Source organism: Tetrao urogallus (assembly GCF_951394365.1).
Source record: "Tetrao urogallus genome assembly, chromosome: 1".
Lineage (NCBI taxonomy): Eukaryota > Metazoa > Chordata > Aves > Galliformes > Phasianidae > Tetrao > Tetrao urogallus.
Genome location: NC_136813.1, coordinates 2,681,598 through 2,706,057, shown reverse-complemented (window position 1 = coordinate 2,706,057; position 24,460 = coordinate 2,681,598). Strand labels below are relative to the sequence as shown.

Here is a 24,460-nt window from a genome sequence, read left to right as displayed (position 1 = left end):
TTACCCTAATTCCTGTAAAGCATGAAAACAAAAATCCACGAGCAAATCCACACTGCTACCAGTTAGTGATTTTGCTTATTTCCAAACATTCAACAACAAGAATTTTAAAAAAATAAACTATATTTTTCGGCTTATGAAAAAATCTTAACTCTAAGTGAGCACAAGTGCAAGAAAGCTAACCAATTCCAAAACTCCTGGGGCTTTTCCAGCACTGTCAGAGACAGTTTCTCTCACATGCTATTTAAAAATACAAATATTTATTACACATTCTCTTCTTTGATGGTGTTTTGCTCAGCAGCTAACAAAAAGACGCAGCAAATTAAAGATCCCTTTTCAATGAAAGCTCTTTCAGTATCTGGGCAAGGGCTTCAATAGCACGGGCTGTAGAATTCGCTGCAGATTTGCTTGTTATCAGGAGTACATTCCACTGTCACGGGATTACTATATCTCAGTAACTATACCTCTTTTTCTTTTGGAAACAATTTCTAAGATGCAGCTTTTGCAATACTGTCTTGTTAAAACACACTGATGCTTCAAGGGTCCAATGAACAACTCTAATAGGCAAAGTGCTCTAAGACATCACAAAACAAGGGCATCTGGGATACTCAAATCCCCAGATAGGTTAAAGTGCACTCCAGTGTCCCCATTCCTTAGGATTGTTCAGCAGAACTCTGAGAGGGGCTGGGCTCAGTGCCATCCTCGGCGCTACTGTCCACGTCTTGCTCCACTGCAGTCTCCTCATCATCGAGACGCTGACTGGTGAAGTTGTTGAGCTCCAGGAGCCCGCTGGGTTCCACTACCACGTTGGAGCTGGAGTGACAAGGGATGGAATATCGAGGGATAGTCTGAAAAAAAAAGAGAAAGATTTAAGTTCTAACATGCACAGCTTTGGCAGGCAAAGACATCTCAGCAGGCGCAGGAACTCATGGAAAAGGGCTATTCAGTTTTCCAAGAGTAATTTTGCCTAGCTAACGCCTGTTGCAAACATTTGTCAGAGCTTCAAAGGACCCTTTCACAAGATGAGGTTGTGAAAGACGACGTTTGAATGCTTCGTTAGGGCACTGATCGTGGGCTTGGACCTTCACTAAAGGTCTGTGACAGAATTGCTGCAAAACAGCAAAACCACTGATTGTCACCACTCATCACTCTCCAAATGCAAACCAAGAAAGAATACTCTTCAACATCTTATATTTTTCTCAGCGAGCATTCAGATCTATGGAATAGCTCTATTTCTTGTATGTGATTCAAGCTCTGACCCTGTTCAGTGCTGCAGTAGCACTGCACTATAGAAACAAAACAGATCTAGGCTGTTCTACTTTTTCTGGTCCTGGAAATTCAGTCTACATCTTTACACAATTCAAGACCTGGGCAGTGTTCTATCTTTGAAAAAGTCTGTAGCATGCCATGAAGATAATCAACATCTCAAGGTATAGAAAATAGAAATTTCCTTTGGTCTATTTAAGGAAATAAGGACTAGGGATTGCACAAAAGCCAAGTTAGCTGCAATGAAGAGTTTACAAAGTGACAAGAAAAATTTGAATGCTCTGTACACAGTTTTCCCCATCAAAAGTATTTCACTGTAACACGATACACAATAAAACCAATTCAATCCACACTTCATTTCTGTAAACAGATACACTGCCAACTTGTCTGCAACAATTCATATATAACACTAGGAGACCTCAGATGACTGCAATACCTCACCAGTTGACTCTCTGACCATGCGCTACATCACAAAACATCATATTTAAGATAGCAAAATCAATTAAAATATCAATCCTCAAATAGGCAACGATTCCAAGCATTTAAAGGTTTAAAGTCATTTTATCTTAAAAGTGAAGAGATTGTTTATACACAGTTTACAAACTTGTGAATCCAGACCTCATTTACTGAACTTTCCCACCCAGTCAACAGAACCCCTCTACTTCATTTTCTGCCCAAATTCATTTTATACTCATTAAATGGCATAAAAAAATCTAGATCATGGATCCATTGTAGGCAGTGATGGTCATGTTTGAAACATTTCAAAGTAAAGCACTTTGGAATAGATGAACTTGCTTTGTTTTCTTAACAGAAAAACAAAGGAAGACACTGAGAACACCATGACTGACAGTGCTGAAGAAACCTGAGCTCATTTTAACAAGAGCTACATACTTTGGAGCAGTAATCCATTGCAAGCCTAAGAGTAGAAAAAGCAAAAACTGAAGAAAAAACAAAAAGTACTTGAACATTGTTCAGCTGCTATCACGACATTAGACAAAGCAAGTTTGCTCTGCTAAATCTTTGCCTTATTTGCTCTGGTCTTCTCTTACCTGGATAACAATTTCTGATGAACTCTCTTCAGCTTTCTTTTGTGATACATTCTGAATGTGTATAAACTGGTTTGTTGTAGGCATTCCTTGTGCATCGAGTTTCCTCTCTGTTATAGTAGGACCAACAGCAGGAGGACTTGAACTGGATTCTTTACATGTCTGTTGCTGGGGGATGGAAGTTGCCGTCATCCCTACTGCAGCCACCCTCGGCACCTGGGTACAAGGTGACGACTCTGCTTCGCTAGCAGGTTTACTACTGGACATGGCCTTGATTTTGCGGATCCACTATCACAGTTTCTACATTTGTATCAATCTGAGCTTCCACCACCATAGACATTCTCAAAATGTCTGCTACTGCTCTCTTCATGGATGCCTGCATGGGAAACTGTAACTGGCAATGCCAGTTTGGGCACACAACTGCCACCTGCTACCTTTGAAACAGGAGGTTGATGCCCCTCAAAAGTTATCTTTGTAACAGTGGATCCTTGAGTTATAATTGGATGCTTGCTGCACCTGAAAATCAAATTTTTGTTGTTCACATTACAGCTAGATTTTTCTTTTAATTATTGAAAATCTAATCAATATTTCCAAGGACAGTATTGGCACAAACAACATACTTGCTATTAAGAAGACAGTTGAAACTCAGTGTTTTAACAAAGGAATTAGCAAGGAGATGGCAACAGGTAATTGAAACCTGGGGAAACGCAGCTCTTTGGGCTGCTAGATAAGGATTGTAGCAGTGTAATACCACAGCAGCCTCGTTTTCCTTTGGGATTTACATCCCCAAGTGACGTTTGTTAACTCTCTTGTTTTCACATGTACTCCTGAAAGGGACAAAGAATTTGTACTTTTCTGGAGTTAAAATATATATGTTTTTCCATGTTCCTTAGTTGTTTCATTTTCCCCTCCCAAGGAAAATGAATTTACTCTTGTACATGAAAGCCACTGAACTTCAGGAAGATGTAAACTACAAAGGAAGATGTACAATGGAGAGCCTTAGGAGACTGCAGTGTATTCATCTTTATTTCCACAGAAATAAAAAGTGCTACGGGAACGGAAATTAATCATGTGTCATATCTTAAAAAAAAAAAAAAAAAAAAAAAAAAAAAAAAAAGGAAGAAAATAATTAGGGACAAATTCCATGCACCGGTGGTGGCAGAAATTCATAAAAACTGTCCAACAAAACACGTTTGTGAGCTCTACGGATTTTTCCCCTATAACACATGTGCTTCTCTTTCCTAGTGTCAACCTTCTGATGGGGTAATTAAGATCAGCGGAATGAGGAGTTCTCTCTTGCCAGGACAAAACACTGCTACAGCGACAGGGTTGGTGTTTAGATTTTTTTCCTTGAACAGCGACGTGTATTTTGCATGCTATCAATATTCCGTTACCTGGCTTGCTGGCTGTTTCTCTGAAGAGGCAGGTAGCTGCATTTGACTCTGGGGGGGTTGGGGTTGCATGTAGATTTTTTGTGCCGTTGGTGCCTGTTGCAGTTTGGGCAGCTGCTGCGTGGTTTTTACTGCAAGCACCTGTACTACAGTTTGCTGTGGCTGCGCCACTAAGGTAGGAAGCTGCCTTTCTTTGGCCATCATGTGGTGGGGGGGATGCTGTGCATCTGGTTTGGTCTGTGCTTGCTCTTGCTGCAGGGGGGTTAGCTTTTGATGCCTTATAGAAAGCTGGGGCATTTGTGGGAGTTTGTGCTGGATTTGGTCGGCCTGCAGGTGGATTGTCTGCTTCTGCTTAGTCTGGAAACATTGCAGAGTTTTCACTTGCAGTTGAGTCTGTTCCAGCTGCGGCTGACTCAGTTTTTGCTGTTTTTGTGCCTGCGATTGTGTCAGGGCAGATCTGTAGAATAGGCCAGTCTGAGGATCTAAGGTGTCCATCTCTTCTACTTCTCCCTCCTCGGTTCCAAGCTGTTCACTCTGTTTGGTGAACGCAGTGTGACTGCTTAAGGCCTTAGGAAGAAGAAGTTGGAGCAAGTTAGTAAGGAGCAATCTAATATATTAGGCTTTATAAGAAAGCATAATCTAAACATAATTTTTGATGCTTCAATCTTTCTACAGCTGATTTTACTACTGCTGACTCCCATCTCACGTATACACTTACAGAAAATTCATGATACCTATGTAATTAATATTACTGTTTCCATGTTGAAAGGTAGCAAGCCCCCACACGAGAACATTAACTGCGTTAGCTGCTCTTCAGTGGAAAATACACAGCCCTGGCTCACATCACACTAGGGTTCAAACCCATTAAATCAGCATGGCAGATAGATATGAGAGAGTAGCGACAAAGAGGTGGTTCAATCACTAACTTCTCATTAAAACCAGAGCCCATCTACACAACTTCTTACTGTGCCTCTTGAAAATCTAGTCATCCCTTCCATCTTTTCTGCTGCAGCTCCCAAAGATGCCCAGAGAGGTGGTGGTACCCCGTCCCCTGGTGATGCTCAAGGTCAGGCTGGATGAGGCTCTGAACACCTGATGGAGCTGTAAGGCGTCCCTGTTCAGTGCAGGGGATTTGGACTAGATGGCCTTTAATGATCCCTTCCAACTCAAGCAATTCCAAGATTTCTATAATTCTCTATACCTACTACCCATCCCATTTCAGCACAGATTCTCTTTTCCTTCTCCTCAAAATTTTACAACAGCTTTTCTCATGCATTTCATGGAAGTTGATTGGATTTTTTTTGAGGGAGCAAGAGACCTATGTTACTATACTTTCTGTACCATTGCATAAGCATGCTATTAAGTGACTTCAGCAGGATGAAGCAGCCTACTCAAACACCAGTGAAAATCTGTTCTTTGAAGAGGATTCATAACCCTAACACAACACTGCCCTGTTCCACAGCTGAGGTTGCTGATTTTTCTACTCTAATGCCAATATAATCTGGAATGCTGACCCCTACAACACAACAATATGGAAAAAAGCACCTGGTTGCTCTCAAGAAGATGACATAGACGGCAAAAACTAATCTAGGAAAGACTTCTCCACAGTGACTGTGAATATCTCTTTTAACACTCTCAAGTCTTCCTTTTTAACCCACCATCCTCCCCCATCAAAGCAGGCAACGTTGAACTCAGTTACTCGCTTGCCCTCACACTTAGCATTTCCAATGACAGCAACATACTCTTTCAGAAGAAACCCTGCTCCTGCATCATTCACATAACCTACTGCTGTTTTACAGACTGTTTGCAAAAGAAAGGGTACAACCTGCTGCATGATATGGGTAATTGCGCCTGTGGAGGATGCGGGGATAGATTTCACCACAACAGAAGTCTGCGTTGCTGTCTGTGACTGAGCCACGTGCTGCAGCAGAGTCCTCTGGGGCTGGGATGACTGCTGGTGGGGTTGGGACCGATGACTAACTGAAAGTAAAGAGGTCAGTGGCACTTCTCCAGAACTAACTGCAGTAACTTCAACTATTTGCTTTGTATTTATCCTTCAGCTGAAAGCATGAGTGAAAAAGAGCCGAGTACAAAATATATTTGATTGTATGACAGCTTCAACTTTTAAGTGCAGATCTATTCCGAGAAGCCTCTTAAAATAGCATCTCAGGGACTTTGCATTTGACTCTGTTTCCTAAGTCATCACGGTTGGTCCAAATCTCCTCTGGACTCATTCTCCCAACACACCAACTTTGCAAACGGAATTTGTACTGTTTTCAGCTGGGTTCTTCTTATATAACCCACACTACACAACACCACAGAGCACAAATTATTCTGTCACCTTTACAGGTGCCAAAAGCACCTGCACAACTGACTGCAATTAAGAACAGCAACCCCTGCTCACTGAATTTCTATCACGGTTAAATCACAACAAATACTCTCTCAAGTACAAGCTAAATTTGCAAGATTAGCCATTAGAAAATGCTCAGGTATTATTCAGAAAACAAGCAAGTCTGATCAGAAATCACAGACTAAAATTAGAGACCTTGTCAAGGGTCTGTTAGAACAGACACAACCGTAAGTTACGGAGCAATGGTTATAGCTCCACAATTAAATAGTGGATTGACAGAGAAATGATTCCCTTGCCAATTCAAAAAATAAAACATCAATCATTCCATATTGCAGTCACTGATAAGACGTAAACCCAAATTCCACGCCTATCCATATCAACACGTAAATACTTGCTTTCATTAACGTTTTGGTCATGCAATACTGAATAACTGGAGGAGAAAAAGCAAAGTTTATATTCAGTTATACTATAACTGAAAATTAAAAGACACCAGCGACCTTGCTGAAAGTTAGAAGGAAAGTCAAATTTTGAATTATTATGACAATTTTACTTTCCCATTCCAGGAAAGGAGTTGGATGATATCGATACCAGCTTGCATGCTGCGCTAGATCCATTATGGATATCCCCCAACAGTTCCTGCCCAATTCAAAGCTTCATTTAAAAGTAAAGTTTCTAACCTATGTGGTTGTGTAGATATTCTTCCGAATGTGAACCAAGACAGTGTTGTCTTCCTGAGTCTGCAGACAGACAGAAAACGGTGACACTAAGATGCATGAACTGCTCCCTTGTCCTCACCAGGAAGTTCACTTTGAATCCCAGCTCCCATACAGATAAAAGTGCACCTAATCCTTTGGTCAAAGCGCATGCAGGAGATTCCACAGTCAATTACATCTTGCAGACTATCTTACTACTGAATTTTCTAGCAGAAAATACAACTGTATGGATTATGGTGAATCCTGAGAAGCAGAAATTAAAACAGAAGGAAACTCTGAATTACCTGCATTCCCTGTTTGTGTGCAGTTAAACTGGGTGAAGGGAAAGGGACAAAAATTTAAGAGCAAAGTAACTGGTTTTGTGCCGTAGCAGAGACTGCTGACAGTCAGCCCATAGTGGCCTGCATTTCCCTGGCAGATTCCTGTAAATCATCTCAAGCTTTACCAAAAAACACTACTTTAAGCATTAATTGTTCAGGGAAGCTTTCAGCTTTTGTACTCCATATCACGAAGTCTCTACAGAGATACTGACTTTCTCTCCTCCCAGCCCCCAAAGGGTCCTAGTTTACATCAGCTCTTGCAGTAAGACCCAGTAACAAACAGAACTTTGAATACAAACACAATGCATGGCATCTATGTCAGTGAGCATGACTGACTTGGTGACTGGAGAGCAGCTGAACATTATTTATTGTACTTCAGAGCTCGATTGAAAACGGATCCAAGGGAGAATGAGTCAAACATTCAAAACCAAAGCCAGACACATCAAGTATTATTTTAGAGTAACAATAAGCCCCTCCATCCCCAATTTCACATAACTTAAATTTAGAATACAGAAGGGACGGAAGCAAGGAAAGGAATGTCGGACAGGAAAATGAAAAATGAAAAGAAATCAGATTGGACATTTAACGGTACAAACACTGAAGTTACAGACACATACTTATTTCACTCCCTCAATGCATATTTTCACGTTTTCATTTTCCAAATACAGTAAGTAGACCAACAATGTGGACTTAAGAAATTCAATCAAGTAATTTGATCCTCATGTGTGAAGGTGGCTCATAAGGAGGATTCTTAAGGTAGCAGAGAGCATCCAGAGAGACATGGCATAATTAGAGTTGTCCAATGCAAGGGAGTCATGGGCTAAGACAAAAATGACATCCAGATAGGAGGATTCAAGTGTTTAAAAAAATAAAATACAGAAGGAAAGAGTTGTCTCCCAAATATAATTTCAGTTTAAACCATTTCTGTAAGAAGTGCAAATTTAGCAGTTCAAATCATTCCGGCAAATGAAGAAGCTGGGAACTGCATTAGGAAGCCAAAAGCACACCTGGCCAAAACAACATACTTTGTGCTTGTAAGCAAGTACAATTTTGCCAGTATGGATGAAGTAAAAAATAAGTGTAGTTCCTGTAACTTCATTTTCTACTTCTTTCTTACTAGACGCTTTCCCTAAAGACAAGAAGGGCAGTGTTTCCTCACCATCTAATCAGAGGACAGAATGTCTCTTTAATTATAATGCCTTGAAGCAAGAATCATTTGTTTCAACTAAGAGCATGTTCCAGAAAAGCAGATGCATTTTCTGCCCCTCTCTGCATAGAGTCTTAGTAGTGGAAGAAAACACTCGTTTCTTCACTGGAGGATTACAGTAAAATACAAGTGGAAGAAAACTCCACTGTAAGAAAACTCCAAAATAAAGTCCCAAGACTTCAATTACAAAATCACAATCAACTGTCTGAGTCACTTACCAGTTGTGATATATTCAGCAACTAATTCTGATTCTACTACAGCAATTGAAGGGCTTTCTGGAGAATGTCTCTTCTCTTGGGTCATCTGTATTGGGACAGCCATTTGGCTCAAGTCAATCGTAGGCTGCCTTGGCTTTGATTCTAACTTCTCCTTCACTGCTTTCAAAGAAAAGCAAAGCAGGATGCATTAAAACAGATCTCCAGTATAAAAGCAATAGTTTAATACATTATGCATGTTACATAATTGTTTCAAAAGAGCTTTTATAGTGTAGAAACGAAACAAAACTTGTTGATTTAAGGTAGGTAATTTTCAATTACAAAATTTATAACAAACTGCTGCTTAAGCAAATAGCAGCTCAGTGCTCTGAAGTAATCCTAACCAACCACATGCATTTCCACACCTGTTGTCTGCTGAAGTTCTAGCAGAGCTTTTATCGTGGAAGTAGCTGACTGAGATTCACTGGATACATCCTGGTAAATTATTGTAGGGCTGGTGTCCACAGCTATTTCATGTTCTGACCAATCTTGACTTCTGGAAGCAATCACATGGACTACAGGCTGAGAATCTGTTGACAAAAAAACCCATAAGACACATGAAGTCATCATGGAACCAAGTGGGTTGGAGGTCTCTTGTCCAACATCTTGCTTGAAAGAACAGTTGGGCTCAAAATTAAACTACATTAACCATTATTCTTTCGTTCTGAACTTTTAATAGGATGCAAAGTCTCATACTGCAATGCTTTTGTTTAGCTTTAATTACAAGTGACCCAAAGTAAAACACAATTGATGTTATCAAGTTACTAAGATCTTAGTTCTTAGTTCTTCACCAAAGCTTTGATAAATCAAAGTTCAGTATCTCTCTTTGCATGCTGAATTCACCTTGAAGGTTTTCATAGTTCAGTTTATCAACATGCATTCAGCATTTTGAATTTGCACTGCCTATCTTTTAAGTTTCAGTCTTTTTTTTTTTTTTAAAAAAAAACTTTATTGAAAATGACAGTATAAACCAAAAGTTACAGTATTATACACAAAAGGTTACTGATTGATAAATAAGTGTGTTTCACTGAGAGATATTTCCTTTTATTTAGTGTAATGATACACTCTACGGTCACTTCAGACAAAAGGTTGAGTGTTAGTTACTTTATAAATACATTTATTATTTATCCTATTCTTTCACATGAGAAGCTGCATCTGTATCAGAGCTTGAAGGAGGGTGGCTACACTGTCTTCACAACCAAGTATAAGAGCCCAGCAAGTAAATATTATTTCTATTTTTCACAAAGGATAATGATGTATCTATTAAATAGCTCATACAAGAGGAATACATCCATAAGGGAAGTGACAACGACACTCAGTGACAGCAGACTAGATGAAGAACTTTGCTGAAGAGATGCACAGAGTTATGTGAAACTAATCAGCATGCTTGGGAGAAACTCCACTCCTATTCTAGGAAACACTGATGCATACCTTGGGAGCTCTGTGAGGACTCTGTAGAAGAAGAGCTGCTATCAGTGTAGCTTTGTGGTTCTTCTTTCACTTCTGGAAGAGATGAATTTCCTGTCTCCGCCACCCTTGACGCCTGCTGTAATGTTTCAGTTACCAACTGCCTAGTTTGTTCACTCACAACTGTTGCTTGAAATGTCACTGGCTTTGGTTTTATGAGAACCTGGTTAGAAAGACAGATTGCATACAGTAAGAGCACTCATGAAAACAGGTCTGAGCAATTAGAGAACAGTGTGCCACTAAAAGAGATCTACGTACAAGACTTAGACAATATTGATAGCTTGCTAAAAGCAGTCTACCTGCAAATTCAGCAGCTCTGATTGTTAAACCATGACGTCCCAGTAAATGGCACTGCACAAGAATGTACTTCTCAGTAATTTTGAGCACTTAACATAATAAAGCACTAAGCAGTCATTCTTCGCAGCTGGACACAGTGATGTGGACAAGAGAAAGCTAGGTAAGTGAGCTGGAACATGCACTGCATTGGTAAGGACAAACACCTCTCTTCCTTAGCCCACGATAGCCTAGAATGCTCAAGATACACAAAATATTACACCTGCTTTTAGCACTTTCATATACAAAAAGCAACCAGAGAAAAAAGTTGAAACTAGGAGCATCCAGACAAAAGCCAGATTCTCTGTCTACAGCCCTGCCAACAATACAAGACTGTAGGGGAAATGTGAAAATACATCAATGATAGAACAGCTTCAATAAAATTCTCTCATTTGACACATGACCTATGTTCAGTCTCCACATCTTTACTTTTAATGATCTAGTCATTAGCTTTAAGACTTAAAAGAGGCCTCCAGAGCCATGACCAGACATCTTAAATTTCAGCTATGTAACAGGCTTAATAATTCTTTTCAACTTATTCTATGCCTCCAAGAATATCTAACAAATGCCAACACTGTGCTCAAGAAGCCAGGATCAAGGCCACCTCATAACTTTCTTAAGACTCATTCCCCATAGACACATTCCGCATATATTAATCTCGCAATAGTTGTGGCAACACAATGAAAAATGATCTATTTCCCATTAAAATTTAGGGGTACATTTCAAAACAGAAATGGGTCCTCACTGTACCTGCGTTTTCCCTTGCTGACCATAAACAATTTTAGTTGGGATGATTTTGGTGGCTGGCTGGACCGTGGACCCTATTCCTTTTGGCTGTGTAACAATCATTTTTGTGATGGGTCTCGTGGCAGTGATGATAGCAGGTTTTGCTCCTGCTGGCACTGCCTGAACAGTTTTCTCCCCCTGTAGAGAAGTCAAAGTTTACAGGTTAACTGAGTGAAGTTCTTCAGAGAGACCCGCTTCTCTAAAAAAATACACAGTTATTGGTGAGTGTGTATACCACAGAATCAACCTACTGCTGTTAGAACTAGATGTATTTAATACAAAGTACATCCAAGACTTAAAAAACCCTATGGCTTTGAGGAAAAAATACCAAAATCCTCTTTTCCATTACTTTATCTTTAGAACTGCTCTGAAGGGTTGAGCAAAGAGTAACTAAATGACACTGACAAATTTCTTGAAGTTGCTCCAAAGAATTCACCTAAGCTGGAACTTTCCTCAAATCATTTGCAAATGTTTATTTAAAGCCTCTTATTTCTACCAACACTAATTTTGGCACAACATCTATGAAATCCGAATTGGAAAACTATAAATAAATGACATAAATATAAATCTGCGTTATCCTCCTGCCCAAGATATTAATTATATCTGGGTGGGTTTTTTTTTTGGTTTGTTTGTTTCTAAACTAAAAGTTCCTTTATTTTAAAGATGCATTTTCACAGCTGTTCCATGGGAAACATTTGATTTTGAGATATTGCTGACGTATAACTAAACTCCTGATAGCTTAAGAACAGCAAGGAAATTGAACATGCTTTTTTAGTTCTGCACAGTAAGAAACTACATGAGGAACCATGTTAGTTGCCAGTTCTCTCAGTACTTCTACACATTCCCACCAAGTAGATGGAAACTCCAACAACCATACTTTTTGGTTTTTTTTCTGAAATACCACAGTCTGCTGTCTCCTATTGTGTAACATCATGAGATTCCTATCTGCATGAAAACATAGCTTTGTTCTTGTTTAAGAACATAGGTTTTGTTCTTGTTTAAGCCAGAAAAGTTGAAATTTTCAAAAAATATGTCCTGAAAAGTTTCAAAAAGATTCCTGCTCAGCTAGCCAAGTAAACTTTGAAAGATAATGCGATTAAAGCATTCAATCTCACAGTTCTAGCTATGAATGAAAAGCAGGTTCATAATATGTGAAGGAAAATCCAGCTGCATCTGGAAACTTGATTCTGTTTTTACTACACATCATGTTATTCAAGAACTAATAGTACTCAGGAACAGGAAATCAAATGTGGTACCTTTACTGTAAAGGAACAGCTTATTTCTGCCCAAAAGAGACACAGAAATGAAAGCTTGTAACATGTCTAAGGCTCTCATTAGAGAATTAACAGATTGAGAGTCTACTTCTGCTTAATTCTTCAGAGTTACAAAACAAGTGGAAAAAAGGGTGAATCGTTACTTAACTTTGGGAACAATCCCAGCTTGTTTTAAATATCTTTAATAACCTGCAAAGCATATTTTTTTCTTCTAACATCCTTGAAATTAAGGCATGCTGTATCTGCTACGAAGCTCATGCAAAATTGGCTTTTAATTGGGACTTTAGCAGAAAGAGCACAGCAGCTAGCACAATCTGTCATTTGGCCATAGATCTTTTAACTCTAAAGGCTTACTTACCCCAGCATTCAACAACGTTGTGACAACATTTTTGCCAGGAAGCCCTTGAATTGTGGTTCCTTTTCCAGTAGTCTTTTGCACAACAATCACATTGGGTTTGGATGTCATTGGAATTGTAGTGATTTTGGTTGTAGTTCCTAAATTTTAATGAGAAAAGAAGGAATGTCAAGTTTATCCCACATATATTTCCTTTCACTTTAGAAGTTGGCTGCATAGAAATAACTGTATTTAAATCTTACAGCACAACAAAGAAAGCAACTGGAATGGGAATTTATGCCACCCAATTCAACATACAAAGATCAACTGCTTGCTGTATGAATCTTTTGTCTATAGGCAAAACAGGCATGTGCTGAACAAGAGCAGTTCATTCTGTATTAGAACAGACAGCTTCTTCTCATGAATTACAGAAAAGACTAATGCAAGTTTCTCAGGATAATACATCTAACTTCTCAAAAGCTAGAGTTAGGGGAGATAAGGGCAATACTGATACTCAAGTCAGGGTCCTACATGCACAAATAAGAGTTGACTTAGATGACTTCAGAACTCAAACAGATAACTTAGGCAGAAGAACCTATATGTGTCAATAATAGCCATCTCTTTCTAGAACTGAGCTGCTGCAATGTAAGTGACTAATAGTAGATTGAAGGAAAAATGAAAATTAAGAAAAGTATGCTATTGTTTTAAAATCGGTTCTTGAAAGTTGAGTTCCCAACCATTTTTATTTTTATTTATTTAAAAGAGCTGTGCTGGTTATTTCTCTCCCTCTCCCTGTATGTACTAAGATCCATTCCCTGCATCAACCTGCACAGCAGGCAATGCTGGACCACCCTCCACAGTCTACAATGGTACACACACTGATACTTCTGTCATTAATGTTATCAGACTGCCATTTCAAGATCTACTCGGACAGCCTTTTTTTGTTTTTAACCACCCCTACCATTTTCCCTCTGCAGAAAATACTGCTCAGTCATCACAGCTGCAATCCCAAGAATTCCTCTCATTACCTTATACCCACTAGTCATGCCTGCAGATGCCTCACTACATAGTTCAGATCAATAATTGTACTAATTCGGAGATAGGGAAGATTTGCTGAGACACAACCATTATTTTCTTAGCTTAGGAAGCCTCTAGCTGGCTGCTCCATTAGCAGAAAAGGAAAAGAACATGAAATAAGAAAGTATATATAAAAAGGCAGATATAGTTTTTAAACTTGTGTAATATCAGGACAAACTGGTATAATCCTCACCAAGATCAAGTAAGGGCTTCCCTGCATAGTCTGCTGCTCTGGAGAACAATAATATTCTCTTTTGTTTATGAACTCGTTAGTCTATCTAGAAATCTCCTTAAGAACCCATCATACCTGCAACAGGATAAAGAAGTTACCGTATTAGCCCTAAATTTTGCAGAAATTAGGATTAAAAAAAATTGAGGCATGTCTACCAGACTACACTCCAGCATGGCTTTACCCCAGCCTCTGCTGTGCCTTTCAGTGCCAGGATCTGGCTGATGGTACTTTGGGATTCTGCTAAGAACCAGCAGCATGAGCTGTTGAGTAACCTAGGTACAAAAGAATCCATACCTTCTACCTGCTATTTATATCTTCACTTCCAGCTACTTTTCTTCTGAGTTAACCCCTCCAATAAAAGCCCTATACATTATTTAAGCATGCAATCCACAGAAAAGCCATGAACAATCTGAGCAAATATGAACTTGCTTGTGAATTCAGTCCTAATATACTAAAAAAAACAAACAAAACCAACTCAGATGCCTACCAGAAACAATATTACTGCTGATAATCTTGCCTCCCAGAGTAGCCAGTGATTTTGGTACTACTGTAATGATGCTACCACTCGTGGTTTTCACATAAGTTGCAGCCCCTGGAGTTCCAGCCATCCGAGCCCCTATAGAGGGGCTGACCGTTGGCCGTGTGTATGTTGCTTGAGTTCCTGTGTTAAAGAACAAAAGACAAAAACAGCAGAAGTTCTCTGTTAAAACATAATTCCCTATTATTTGTAAGGTGGGGGAAAAAAATATATAAATTAGAAGAAAAGCACTAGATTGTATTCAGAGAGACCCTGGACTGCAATTTATTGCAACTCCTTGTGAACCTATAGGTAGTTTCTAAACATGCAAAGCGATATATTGGCAATATACATGCCATCTTTAAATTAGCATAAAGAGTTTTGTGAAATACTGCACTACATGCTCTATGACTGACACATTTTGACTCGTGTCCTTGTTCCCAAAATTTTACTTTTCAATACGTGCACAGGTTCTACCTGAATTTTGCCATTTACTCTGCTAGACCCCCAAGAATTAGTTCTTTGATAAAACCATGAGAACTGATTCCTGTTCCTCCTGAAGGAGGCCTGAACTCCCATTTTGCCCAAGAGACAAATCATTTAAGAACATGAGTAATTACTTCCCTCAGAGATATATTTAGACCCAAGTGTAATTTACAGTGACAATACAATTGCATAGATATAGTGTTTAGCTAAATCCTATTTTCCTCTACCTACTCAGAACAGAATGAGGTGAGAGTGCACAGAAGAACATGCTCAAAATAATAACAGAAGTCAATAGCTAGACTATGAACACAACTCCGTTCTGCTTGTGCTGCTGCCAATAATTTGCTACAGACATTAATTGCTAAACATCATAGAGAAAACCAACTTGCTTTACCAAGAAAGCCATATGTTCAAATCTAAGAGAGCAGAACAAGGTTATACAAATTAAAAGAACTGCAAAACTGTTCATTCTTTTTTATATGCTTGGAAATGTTTGTGTGAAGCAGGAGTTATAGGTTTTTGTTTCTTCTTGAGATATCATTAACTATCAGCATAAGCTAATAATCCCAGCTCATGCTAAAAATTCAGAAAACTGGGATAGAGCTCCTTTGCACATTTTCCTCATACAAGATTATAACTTGCACCATCTGCATTATTGCTGATCTTCCATGAATAAGAAAACACAAATACAATTAGATCTCCAGAAAAAAAAAAAATAAATAAATGGGATTTTAAAATTCAGTTTTTTGGCAAGACTATGAGCAAGATATCTGTCTTTTAAACGCCATGAGTCTAAAACAGAAATGATGATGACCTACCTACTTGAGACACCTTAAAAAAAAAACACACACTAATGTAAATTGTCTAATGTAAGGTGCTACAGAAGTGCAAAGTATCAGCATATTGCAAAAAAAAAAAAAAAAAAACAAAACCAAAACAATATATATATACATATAGAAATATATATATATATATTTAAATCAACTCAATGAGGATGGAATTTTCATTGTTTTCTGCATTAATGCAAAGAGATCACAAGAGGAATGAAAGAGCTAAAAATCCTTATCTAGCATAATGATCCAGGTCTGTGAATGTGATGTTGTGCTCACTGTTTACAAGAGAGAAGTGACCTTTTTCCCCCTAGCAAGCCATGTTTTGCTGCCTGCATGCCTGGGTTTACCCTCCCTTCCCTTCTCAGAATCATAACTTACCAGAGGGAGTAGTGACCAGTTTAGTTGTCATGACAGTCCCATTACTGCTAACCACCATAATAGGTGAATTGCTACTGCTGGGCAATGCCGCTGTAACTGGTTTGGGAAGGATTTTACTGAGCTGCACCTGTTGAGTGATTATTTTAACACCTAGGAAAGGAGAAAGGTTACTGTTAAAATACAGGCACGAAAAGTTACTTCCTGAAATGCTTTCTCAGACTGAGCCCTAGTGGGCAGGTAGCCTCACAAGGCTTCTATTCTGAGCCCATTTATTCTTGATTGTGAAAATACTTTTCTTTTTTTGTTGGGCTGTTTTCTTTAATTGTTTGCTTATTGTTTTGTGGGTGATTTTTTTTTTGTTGGGTTTGGTTGTTATTATTTTTTTTGGATTTCTTTGCAAATAAGATATTCATCACCTTTGCTTTCATGTGCCTGTTTCAATTCCTAGCGACTCCCATTGAGTCACAGGATTACATTCTATCACTGATTTGTTTCATTGATTTTTAATCTTTTCAAGTTCATGACTCAAAAACTAGAACACATTTCCCAGGCCAACAGGTTACAAACAATACCAAATTGTACCGTGAAGCATCTAAATAGGAAGCAGTAATCCATAAATTTAATCTGTTAATTTTTAATGTCTTAAACAGCCCAGTTTAATTCCATCCTTGTGAACACATAAAAAAAGCTTCCTGCACAATCAGTTCAGCTGGGTGCAAGGAACTAATGTAACATTGGCTATAGAAGGTTGCTTTAAGTAAAGTATCATCTCTCCAGTTATTGGTTATCTTGATATTAAGAGGAACTGGGCTGAAACAAACTCTGAGTAGAAGTAGAAAGGATGGGGACACCTCATTATGGCAATGATTTTGCTCACTTTCACTCAGTTATCGAAGAGGAATGGGAGATGTGTGAGATTCACTTCTCAGTTGCAAACCAAAAGGTCCCTGCTGTCTGCTCAAAAGTTATCCAGGCTGCACGTTTCTCAGGTGGTCAAGTTCTGTGTTGAGATTCCACTGTGTTGGTTAAGTGCTACAAAACACCCAGCCTAAATTAATCCCACCCAAGTGTAGGCATTTGTATTTGTACACAAAGGTTTGTAGGTGAGCAATTTTCAGGCCATGAAACATCCTCCAGAGATGTTTGCTTCTTCTGCATTGACTATAACCACAGTACAGAGTATGTAAGCTCCAAATCAGGAAGGAAAAACTGAAGCCTTTGAATCATCCAGACACAACACTGGATAAAAAGCCAAGCCCTCATGAAAATCAGCTCACATCTGCCAGAGAAAATAGGTTGAGAATCAAATGGCATTTCCAAAGAAATTTAAACTAAAAAGCACTCTGAGTCCAAAACCACAGTAAAAGGCACAGAGTGAAGCTCTTATTGATGAAGCACTGTTTAGTAATTGGAGGATGGAGGGGTCGTATTTGTCTTCATTACAGGGTATTTTTTCCTAGGCAGAGGTGGTGTAATCCAAGAAGTTTATTAAAGGACAGGGGTAGGTTTGTTTGTTTCTTCATTCCACTGCCTGTTTTAATTTTTCTTTTTTTTAACTAAACAGTACAAACAAAATAATAATTTTACCAATCACATTATTAATATAAAACATGGATTTAAAAATACTTTGCACTTTTATAGCACTTTTTGTTTTAGAATTTGGTAACTTTGCAAGCATTACTTCTTATTTTACAGTAAAGTGAAGCCAAGGAAGAAAGATTATGCAACTTGCCCAAAGTCAACATTACAAAAAGAATTAAGATCAATTCCCAGACTCAGATCTAATTGTATTTTTGCTGTGACAAGTACCTCAAAAATAGATCTCAATTTCTGGACCACAAAAAAGAATTGAAACAAGGATTAATTTTTTTTTTCCTCCAGTTGATACAGCTGAACAGCTCCTGGATCTTCAGAAAATCGGTGTCTTCGTGTTTCAACTAAGTTACTTTTCAAGATATTTACATACCTTTCAATGTCTAATGATAAAATACTTACTCCTAAAGTATGGTCTGCAATACCTGAACCAAACAAGAATGGCAGAACCAAATTCTTCAATTATTGTTAGCTGACAACATAATATCATTCTTCTCTATTATTTAATTTTGAAATACTGTCCTTAAGCAGCTACACCTTCACAGCTCCCTCTCTATGTTTGGGATAGAATCTGGCCCCTACTTTCTTGAGGTTTGGGAGTAGATCACAGTTGGCAATATAACTCAAGATTAACTCCAACTACCTGATTCCTGTTTGATCTGAATGGTGGGCTTGATGCCAGGTGGAAACTGAGATTGCTGGGGCTGCTGTTGAGCTACAGAAGACTGTGCCACCTGTTGTTGCTGTGGCTGCTGCTGTTGTTGCTGCTGTGGCTGCTGCTGCTGTTGCTGCTGCTGTGGCTGCTGCTGCTGGGCCTGTTGCATTTGGTGCAGTTGCTGCTTGGGGGACTGCTGATGCTGCTTGGGGAACTGTGCTAAGATCTGCGTTGGATTCCCAACCAAACCTTTTGGGGATGGAAGTCTGGTAGAGGCTACTTTGATCGCCGATGTGGATACACCTGCAAAAGAGTAAATGGTTTGGGATTTAACAGGGCAACGCGAAAGAAAAGTATGATTTCTTTATACATATACACTTTCATTCAAACTGCCTTTACTACTGAAGAATGCAAATAAATACAGAATGGTTAAAAAAAAAAAATAGTACTTGTGCCAGAAATGCCCTGTTCAGTGTCCAGGGAGCTTTATACAGGCTTTCAATGTGACAGTAGGATATCTTCAGGCAACTAACACGAAGACCACAATTCTAGCCTATTTCCTGCACCTTTTGTAGTACAAATAACTTCATGAATCTTTTCAAAGCCAGATCTTCAATCTTCAATAAAGCAAAATGTTTACAGTGAATAAAAATCAAGACTGCAACAAGCTAGAACGCAGGAATGACAAATGTCAAATCCATCATTATAAGGAAGTATCCATTAGTGAACAAAAAACTGTCTTACAAAAATGAATCAAGTAATGGTATGAGATTTAGAAAAGTATGGAACATACTTTTTTTCTGATGAAAGGTTAAACAATCTTACAAGTAATAAAGTGGTGCAGTCAGATGAAAAAAATCTCCTGAATGCATAAGCATTTAGGTTATTTCCTTGCACAGCTGGCAGAGCTGTCAGAACATTTCCAGCAAATTTGGGCTTTACCTCAAATTCTGCACTGTACATCTGCAAGCCCCAAAAAAGAATTACAGAATGGCCAGGGTTGGAAGGGACCTCAAGGATCATGAAATCTCCAACTTCCCCACCACAGGCAGGGCCACCAACCTCCACCTTTCATACCAGACCAGGCTGCCCAGGGCCCCATCCAACCTGGCCTTGAACACCTCCAAGGATGGACGGAGCATCCACAACCCCAGCACCTCACCACTCTCTATAATCCAACATCCAACCTCTGACTTCCAACCTAAATCTTCCCTCCTTCAACTTCAAACCATTTCCCCTTGTCCTGCTGTTATCCACCCTTCAAAAAGAGTTGAGAAAGACAAAGTTCATGTCTTACGTTGGCACTTTTCAATCAAGCCCGTGCTAAAGCAGAAGGCTTTAATCTCCTCTCTTACTTTTCCTCTACAGTTATAGACAGCTATAACACTAACAGAGCAACCTAGAATTCTGACAATCTAAATAAGCAACCCTTTTCTCACTGCATGACCTATCAGCTTCTCCCTTTCTCGGTCAGTCGATCTTGTTTACCGATTTCATTTCTCCATGGTGGGAGCCATTATCAGTTTGTCACAACGTTTCATCAACGCTTTATCTTTCGTAATTACATTGAATCTTTAACCTGCATCAGTCACTTCTGAATTGTAGCTGCCACTTCCAAGATCAAATCCAATTAAAAATTCACGGTTCAATACAAAACGCTGCTGTAAGCTCTTGTGTGCTGCTGATTACTGACACACCTTAAGGATTTGATTAACGCATGCAATATGGGCTGCAGAATACCTCCTGAGCCTTGATTTGGCTCAGCAACTTTTTGTGGACTGAAAAATGGAAGGGAAAATATAGACCAAGAGAAATGCTACGCAACAATTGTCACTGTCAGGCACAGCAAGTAGTGGTCACTGAGGTCCCCTCAGTCACTCACACCTCCCCACCCAAAGAGACAGCCAACGGGCACAGAGTTGAATCAATCATGCTAGCAGGCACAGATGGAAAGAGAAACCAGCAACTCAGGTGTGTTAAATTCAGGCTCACTCAGATCTTAAGATTAAGGACCTGAAAGTCAATAAAATATGAAGATAAAATGTATAAGCCTTTTTAAGAATATTTTTATTCTAAAATACTTCATGAGTATTACAATACTGAGTATGTCAAGCATAAGCTTAATTTACTTGGTGTGAACTTTACATGTTTCTGTGAAGGCATTAAGAGAAGCAATCAACACGGTATTCAAATGATACTGGAAATACCCATTCTTTGTGAATCAGACAGAGCTGTCTGAAAACACTCATTCTGGGGCAATGTTTTAATGCCCCAAAAAATTTTTTTTACCTCAGAACTAAAAGCTTTGCCACACTGCCTCATCAGATTCTCTTTAATAACTGAATTTACACATCAGTGGTGGAAGAAGGAAAAGAGCTGTGTCCAGTAAGAATTCCTCTGTAGTACCTTGGATTAATTTCATCAGTGGAGTGTTTGTTTTTTAACAACTCTTCTTTTGAACTCAGCATATGTAAACATAAACCTCATCCCTATGCTGTTCTCAAAGCAATCAGCAAAAAAGCTCTTAAACATACGTTTTCATCATACCTTGTGCTACCGTTGACATGACCACAGATGGCGTTGATGATACCACAGCAGTCACAGCAATTGTACTTGCAGTACAGGAAGGAGTGGAACAGCTACTGCTGCTGGTGCTACTGCTGACCAGAGAGGACTGAGAAGCAGTGATAACCACCGGTTGTTTCTGAGTAGTTGAGGCGATGACTGATGTTGGAACAAGTTTTGTAACTGCTGCATAGTTGTGGGACTTGGAAAGGATGTTGGGTACAAAAGTTGAGCTTGGAGATGTGGTTACTATAATCACCTGAAAGGAGGGGAAAAAAAAAAAAAAGAAAGAAGAAATTCATGTGTTCTTTGCACTTACAAAAAGCATAAAACTTCAGTAACATATTGGTGTATAAGCATTTAGTTCTGGGATACACGTTTATCAAGACCATTTAAAAGTGTGAATCATGTTTGCTGGCAATTAAAAATTTCCCTTAGTTTGAAAAGACAGTTATAAACATTTCCTTAGAAGGTTTTTGTTTTGTTTTGTTTTTTAGAGATAATTCTATTTTAATTAGATAGCAATTGCTTGTTTGAAGGCAAACAGACAGGAGGAATTAAGAACTCAGTTCTGTTAACCAAGCCAGGAAGCCTGAAGCCCATTTTGAACAAAACAGCAGGGAGTTCAAGTAAGTTTTAAACACCATTCTCTCTAATCTAGCACAAATATCAAGAAATGGCAATAAAGAGAATAAAGAAATGTATTTTTCTCTTCAACAACTAACAGCTGCTGAGTCAGTAATGGGAAATTACTGGGAATAAATAGGAAAGTATTTTTGATCCACAAGGATGTAAGCAATCAATATTTCATCGGTGAAAAATCTGTTCTAGGTTCAGAAACAATTTGTTTTAATTAGAGTCCTCAGTAACAATAAATTCGTTCATATCTGCCTGAAAACCATTTGTCTGAAGACAATAAGCATTACTCCTAGTATGATCTTCACTTACAAGGCCATGCTCTGGTTTGACATTGACATACACAGAAAGAGGTCTGTCCTTATGCAACTGACCTAGAAAACTGCCCATCTCTTACGTTTTTAAGATGGGAACCACTTATGTAAGGAGGTTTGTGTTATTCTGTTTACTCCTACCTCCTTGCATTTACAAACACACCGTTGAAATAGAAACACACAGGACAGAAATACAACGCAGTTTGCCATGCAGGAACTTCAAGAAACGCTTTCAATAATCCAATCACCCCCACATCATTTATTACAAATCTATAAATTTAAAACTTAAGTCATGATTTCACAGAACAAAATCAAATAGAAAAGAGGTACATAAGGAGGAAATCAAATCTTGGCCAGAATAATTTGAAGGTCTTATACTACTTCCCAACGCTACTGATATCTTGCTCTGAATTGATGGAATGGATGGAATCAAGACAGCAAATTTCACCACTGTGGTTGCCTCTGCCTCTCCTTTCTCCCCACTACTTTTACGATCCCTGCTACTTAACTGAGTTTTTAAACATTTTCACATGAGGAAAAACAAGACTTTACTACCTCCACCAATGACAGCACATTTACCACACCTCACCATCACCCAAAGCATAAATTTTCCATACCCACTACATCACCTCCTTATTTCTTACTCCAGAAAGAATGTTTTTGCTGTGCCACCCTTATTTTCGCCTTCTGTCTAACCACAATTTAATCAAAATACTCTTCTGAAACTGCTCCTGGGCTGTGGCCAAATACACATGCTGAACACTGCATAAGCTCAATTTTGGTACTAATCTTGCATGTGGAAAAGACCCTAAGGCGTGATCAGAGTTCAATTTTGTTTCTTCAATAGTCAGATGGCACTAGAAATAATAGTTTCTGAATATTAGGGCCAGCTCCATTCCATATAGGATAACTAATTTAGGAGCACCACAACAAGTTGCAGGTTATGAAGGAAGATTATTCATATTAATCTTCCTAAGTAATTCCTAGTGCAACAGGGCATTAAACATCTCAGCTAAGTACGAACATGCAGGATGCATCTGGATATAATCAAAACTCCTGAACAGTGTTCTTCAATCAAAGCAAGAGATAAAACCATCAGTTAGAGGTTATTACATAATATGACTTTGTTTAATCATGCAAGGGGAAAAGTCTTGTCACGTATTACAGCTCAAAATCAACTGCTGTCCTGTGACTAAGCAGATTTGCATCTCTATGTTCTGCTGTGTTAATTCTGGGAGAAGAAATGCAATGATGATTAGTGATCTTCCTGCATGAAATATAACATGCGGAATCTTCTGATCTAAAAAAAAAAAATTTCAAATTTTGAAACTTAAATCACAACGATTATGTCTTTGAAATATTATATTTAAACATGTCCAAACATTCAATGGCATGGAGATGTGCCAAGGAAGGATCAGGCTCAGTGTGGGGAAAAAGTTCTGCACCAGAGGGTGGTAGGCATGGAACAGGCTGCCCAGGACAGTGGCCATGGCCTCGAGCTGCCAGAGCTCAGGGACACAGGGTTTGGGTTTTGGGTGGAGCCAGGAGCTGGACTCAGTGATCCTCAGTCTCTTCCAACTCAGGATATCCTGTGATTACATGTTAACTTGTCACCAGAACTGCATATCTTTCCACAGCAGAAAGACTGACCAGTGACCAAGAGCAAGTTGCTTTTTTTTTTTTTGCTTTTGTTATAGTAAGATATAAATCCCTTACATTTGCTGTATTTAGTCCTATCAGCCCTATTTTGAGAAACATCAAAACCCAGCTCCTGAAGAAATAAATGAACCAAACCGCCAGAAGCTGAAGCTAGATTCCTTCTGTGTCCTACACAGAGGATTTCATTACAGGAAGAGAAGCCAGAAATTGGAGCTGTGACATTATTAGTTGTTACGGCAAGTCTTTCTCCAACCCACTGAGATGTCAAAACAATTCTGAAAACTGGCGTGTAGAAACTAAAAATTTCATTCATACCCAACAACTTCACTCGTAACCAGCTGCACTTGTTTAAAATGGTGCAGTTCCAATTTGAGTCTAACAAGTCTGTCATTTAATTTAAAACTGCACAGTGGGATTTCTCCCACCAATTTATCCAGTGATGTATCTTAGTATACCTAAATCCAACGAAAGAGGGCAGTGTGACAAGCTCAGACACAAGCACTACTATGGCTCTCTGATGAAACAAATGATTTTCCCATAGCTGCAGACTAGCAAGAGTCACAATGTGCAAACTAAGACCTAAAATTTCCAAATCTGAATGAAGCAAAAGCACATCTGCAGAAAAGATTCTGCTGACAGTCCTTTCTCTTCCTTTTGCAGGTTTAGTACACTCCAGTTTTAACTACCAAGCATATGTAACACCATAGGCAGTTAGGGCGAAGAAAAATCTTCCTGCACAAAAGGTGAGCCTAAAAAGAGCAGCAGGCTAGGTAGGTT

The 24,460-nt window shown here is 38.9% G+C and overlaps 1 protein-coding gene across 1 annotated transcript in view; it reads right to left on the bottom strand.

The window, feature by feature from the left end:
- Window positions 1–650: 650 nt before the first annotated feature.
- EMSY (EMSY transcriptional repressor, BRCA2 interacting) overlaps window positions 651–24,460 on the bottom strand; it is a gene marked incomplete at both ends in the record, with an annotated part of 36,689 nt that continues 12,879 nt past the window's right edge. The window contains 15 exon segments of the mRNA XM_079549763.1: window positions 651–845; window positions 2,313–2,582; window positions 2,584–2,698; window positions 2,700–2,815; window positions 3,704–4,267; window positions 5,526–5,680; window positions 8,509–8,664; window positions 8,910–9,074; window positions 9,976–10,174; window positions 11,095–11,268; window positions 12,763–12,899; window positions 14,535–14,708; window positions 16,262–16,411; window positions 18,498–18,812; window positions 21,057–21,333. Of these exon segments, the coding sequence (XP_079405889.1) occupies window positions 651–845; window positions 2,313–2,582; window positions 2,584–2,698; window positions 2,700–2,815; window positions 3,704–4,267; window positions 5,526–5,680; window positions 8,509–8,664; window positions 8,910–9,074; window positions 9,976–10,174; window positions 11,095–11,268; window positions 12,763–12,899; window positions 14,535–14,708; window positions 16,262–16,411; window positions 18,498–18,812; window positions 21,057–21,333 (3,162 nt within the window).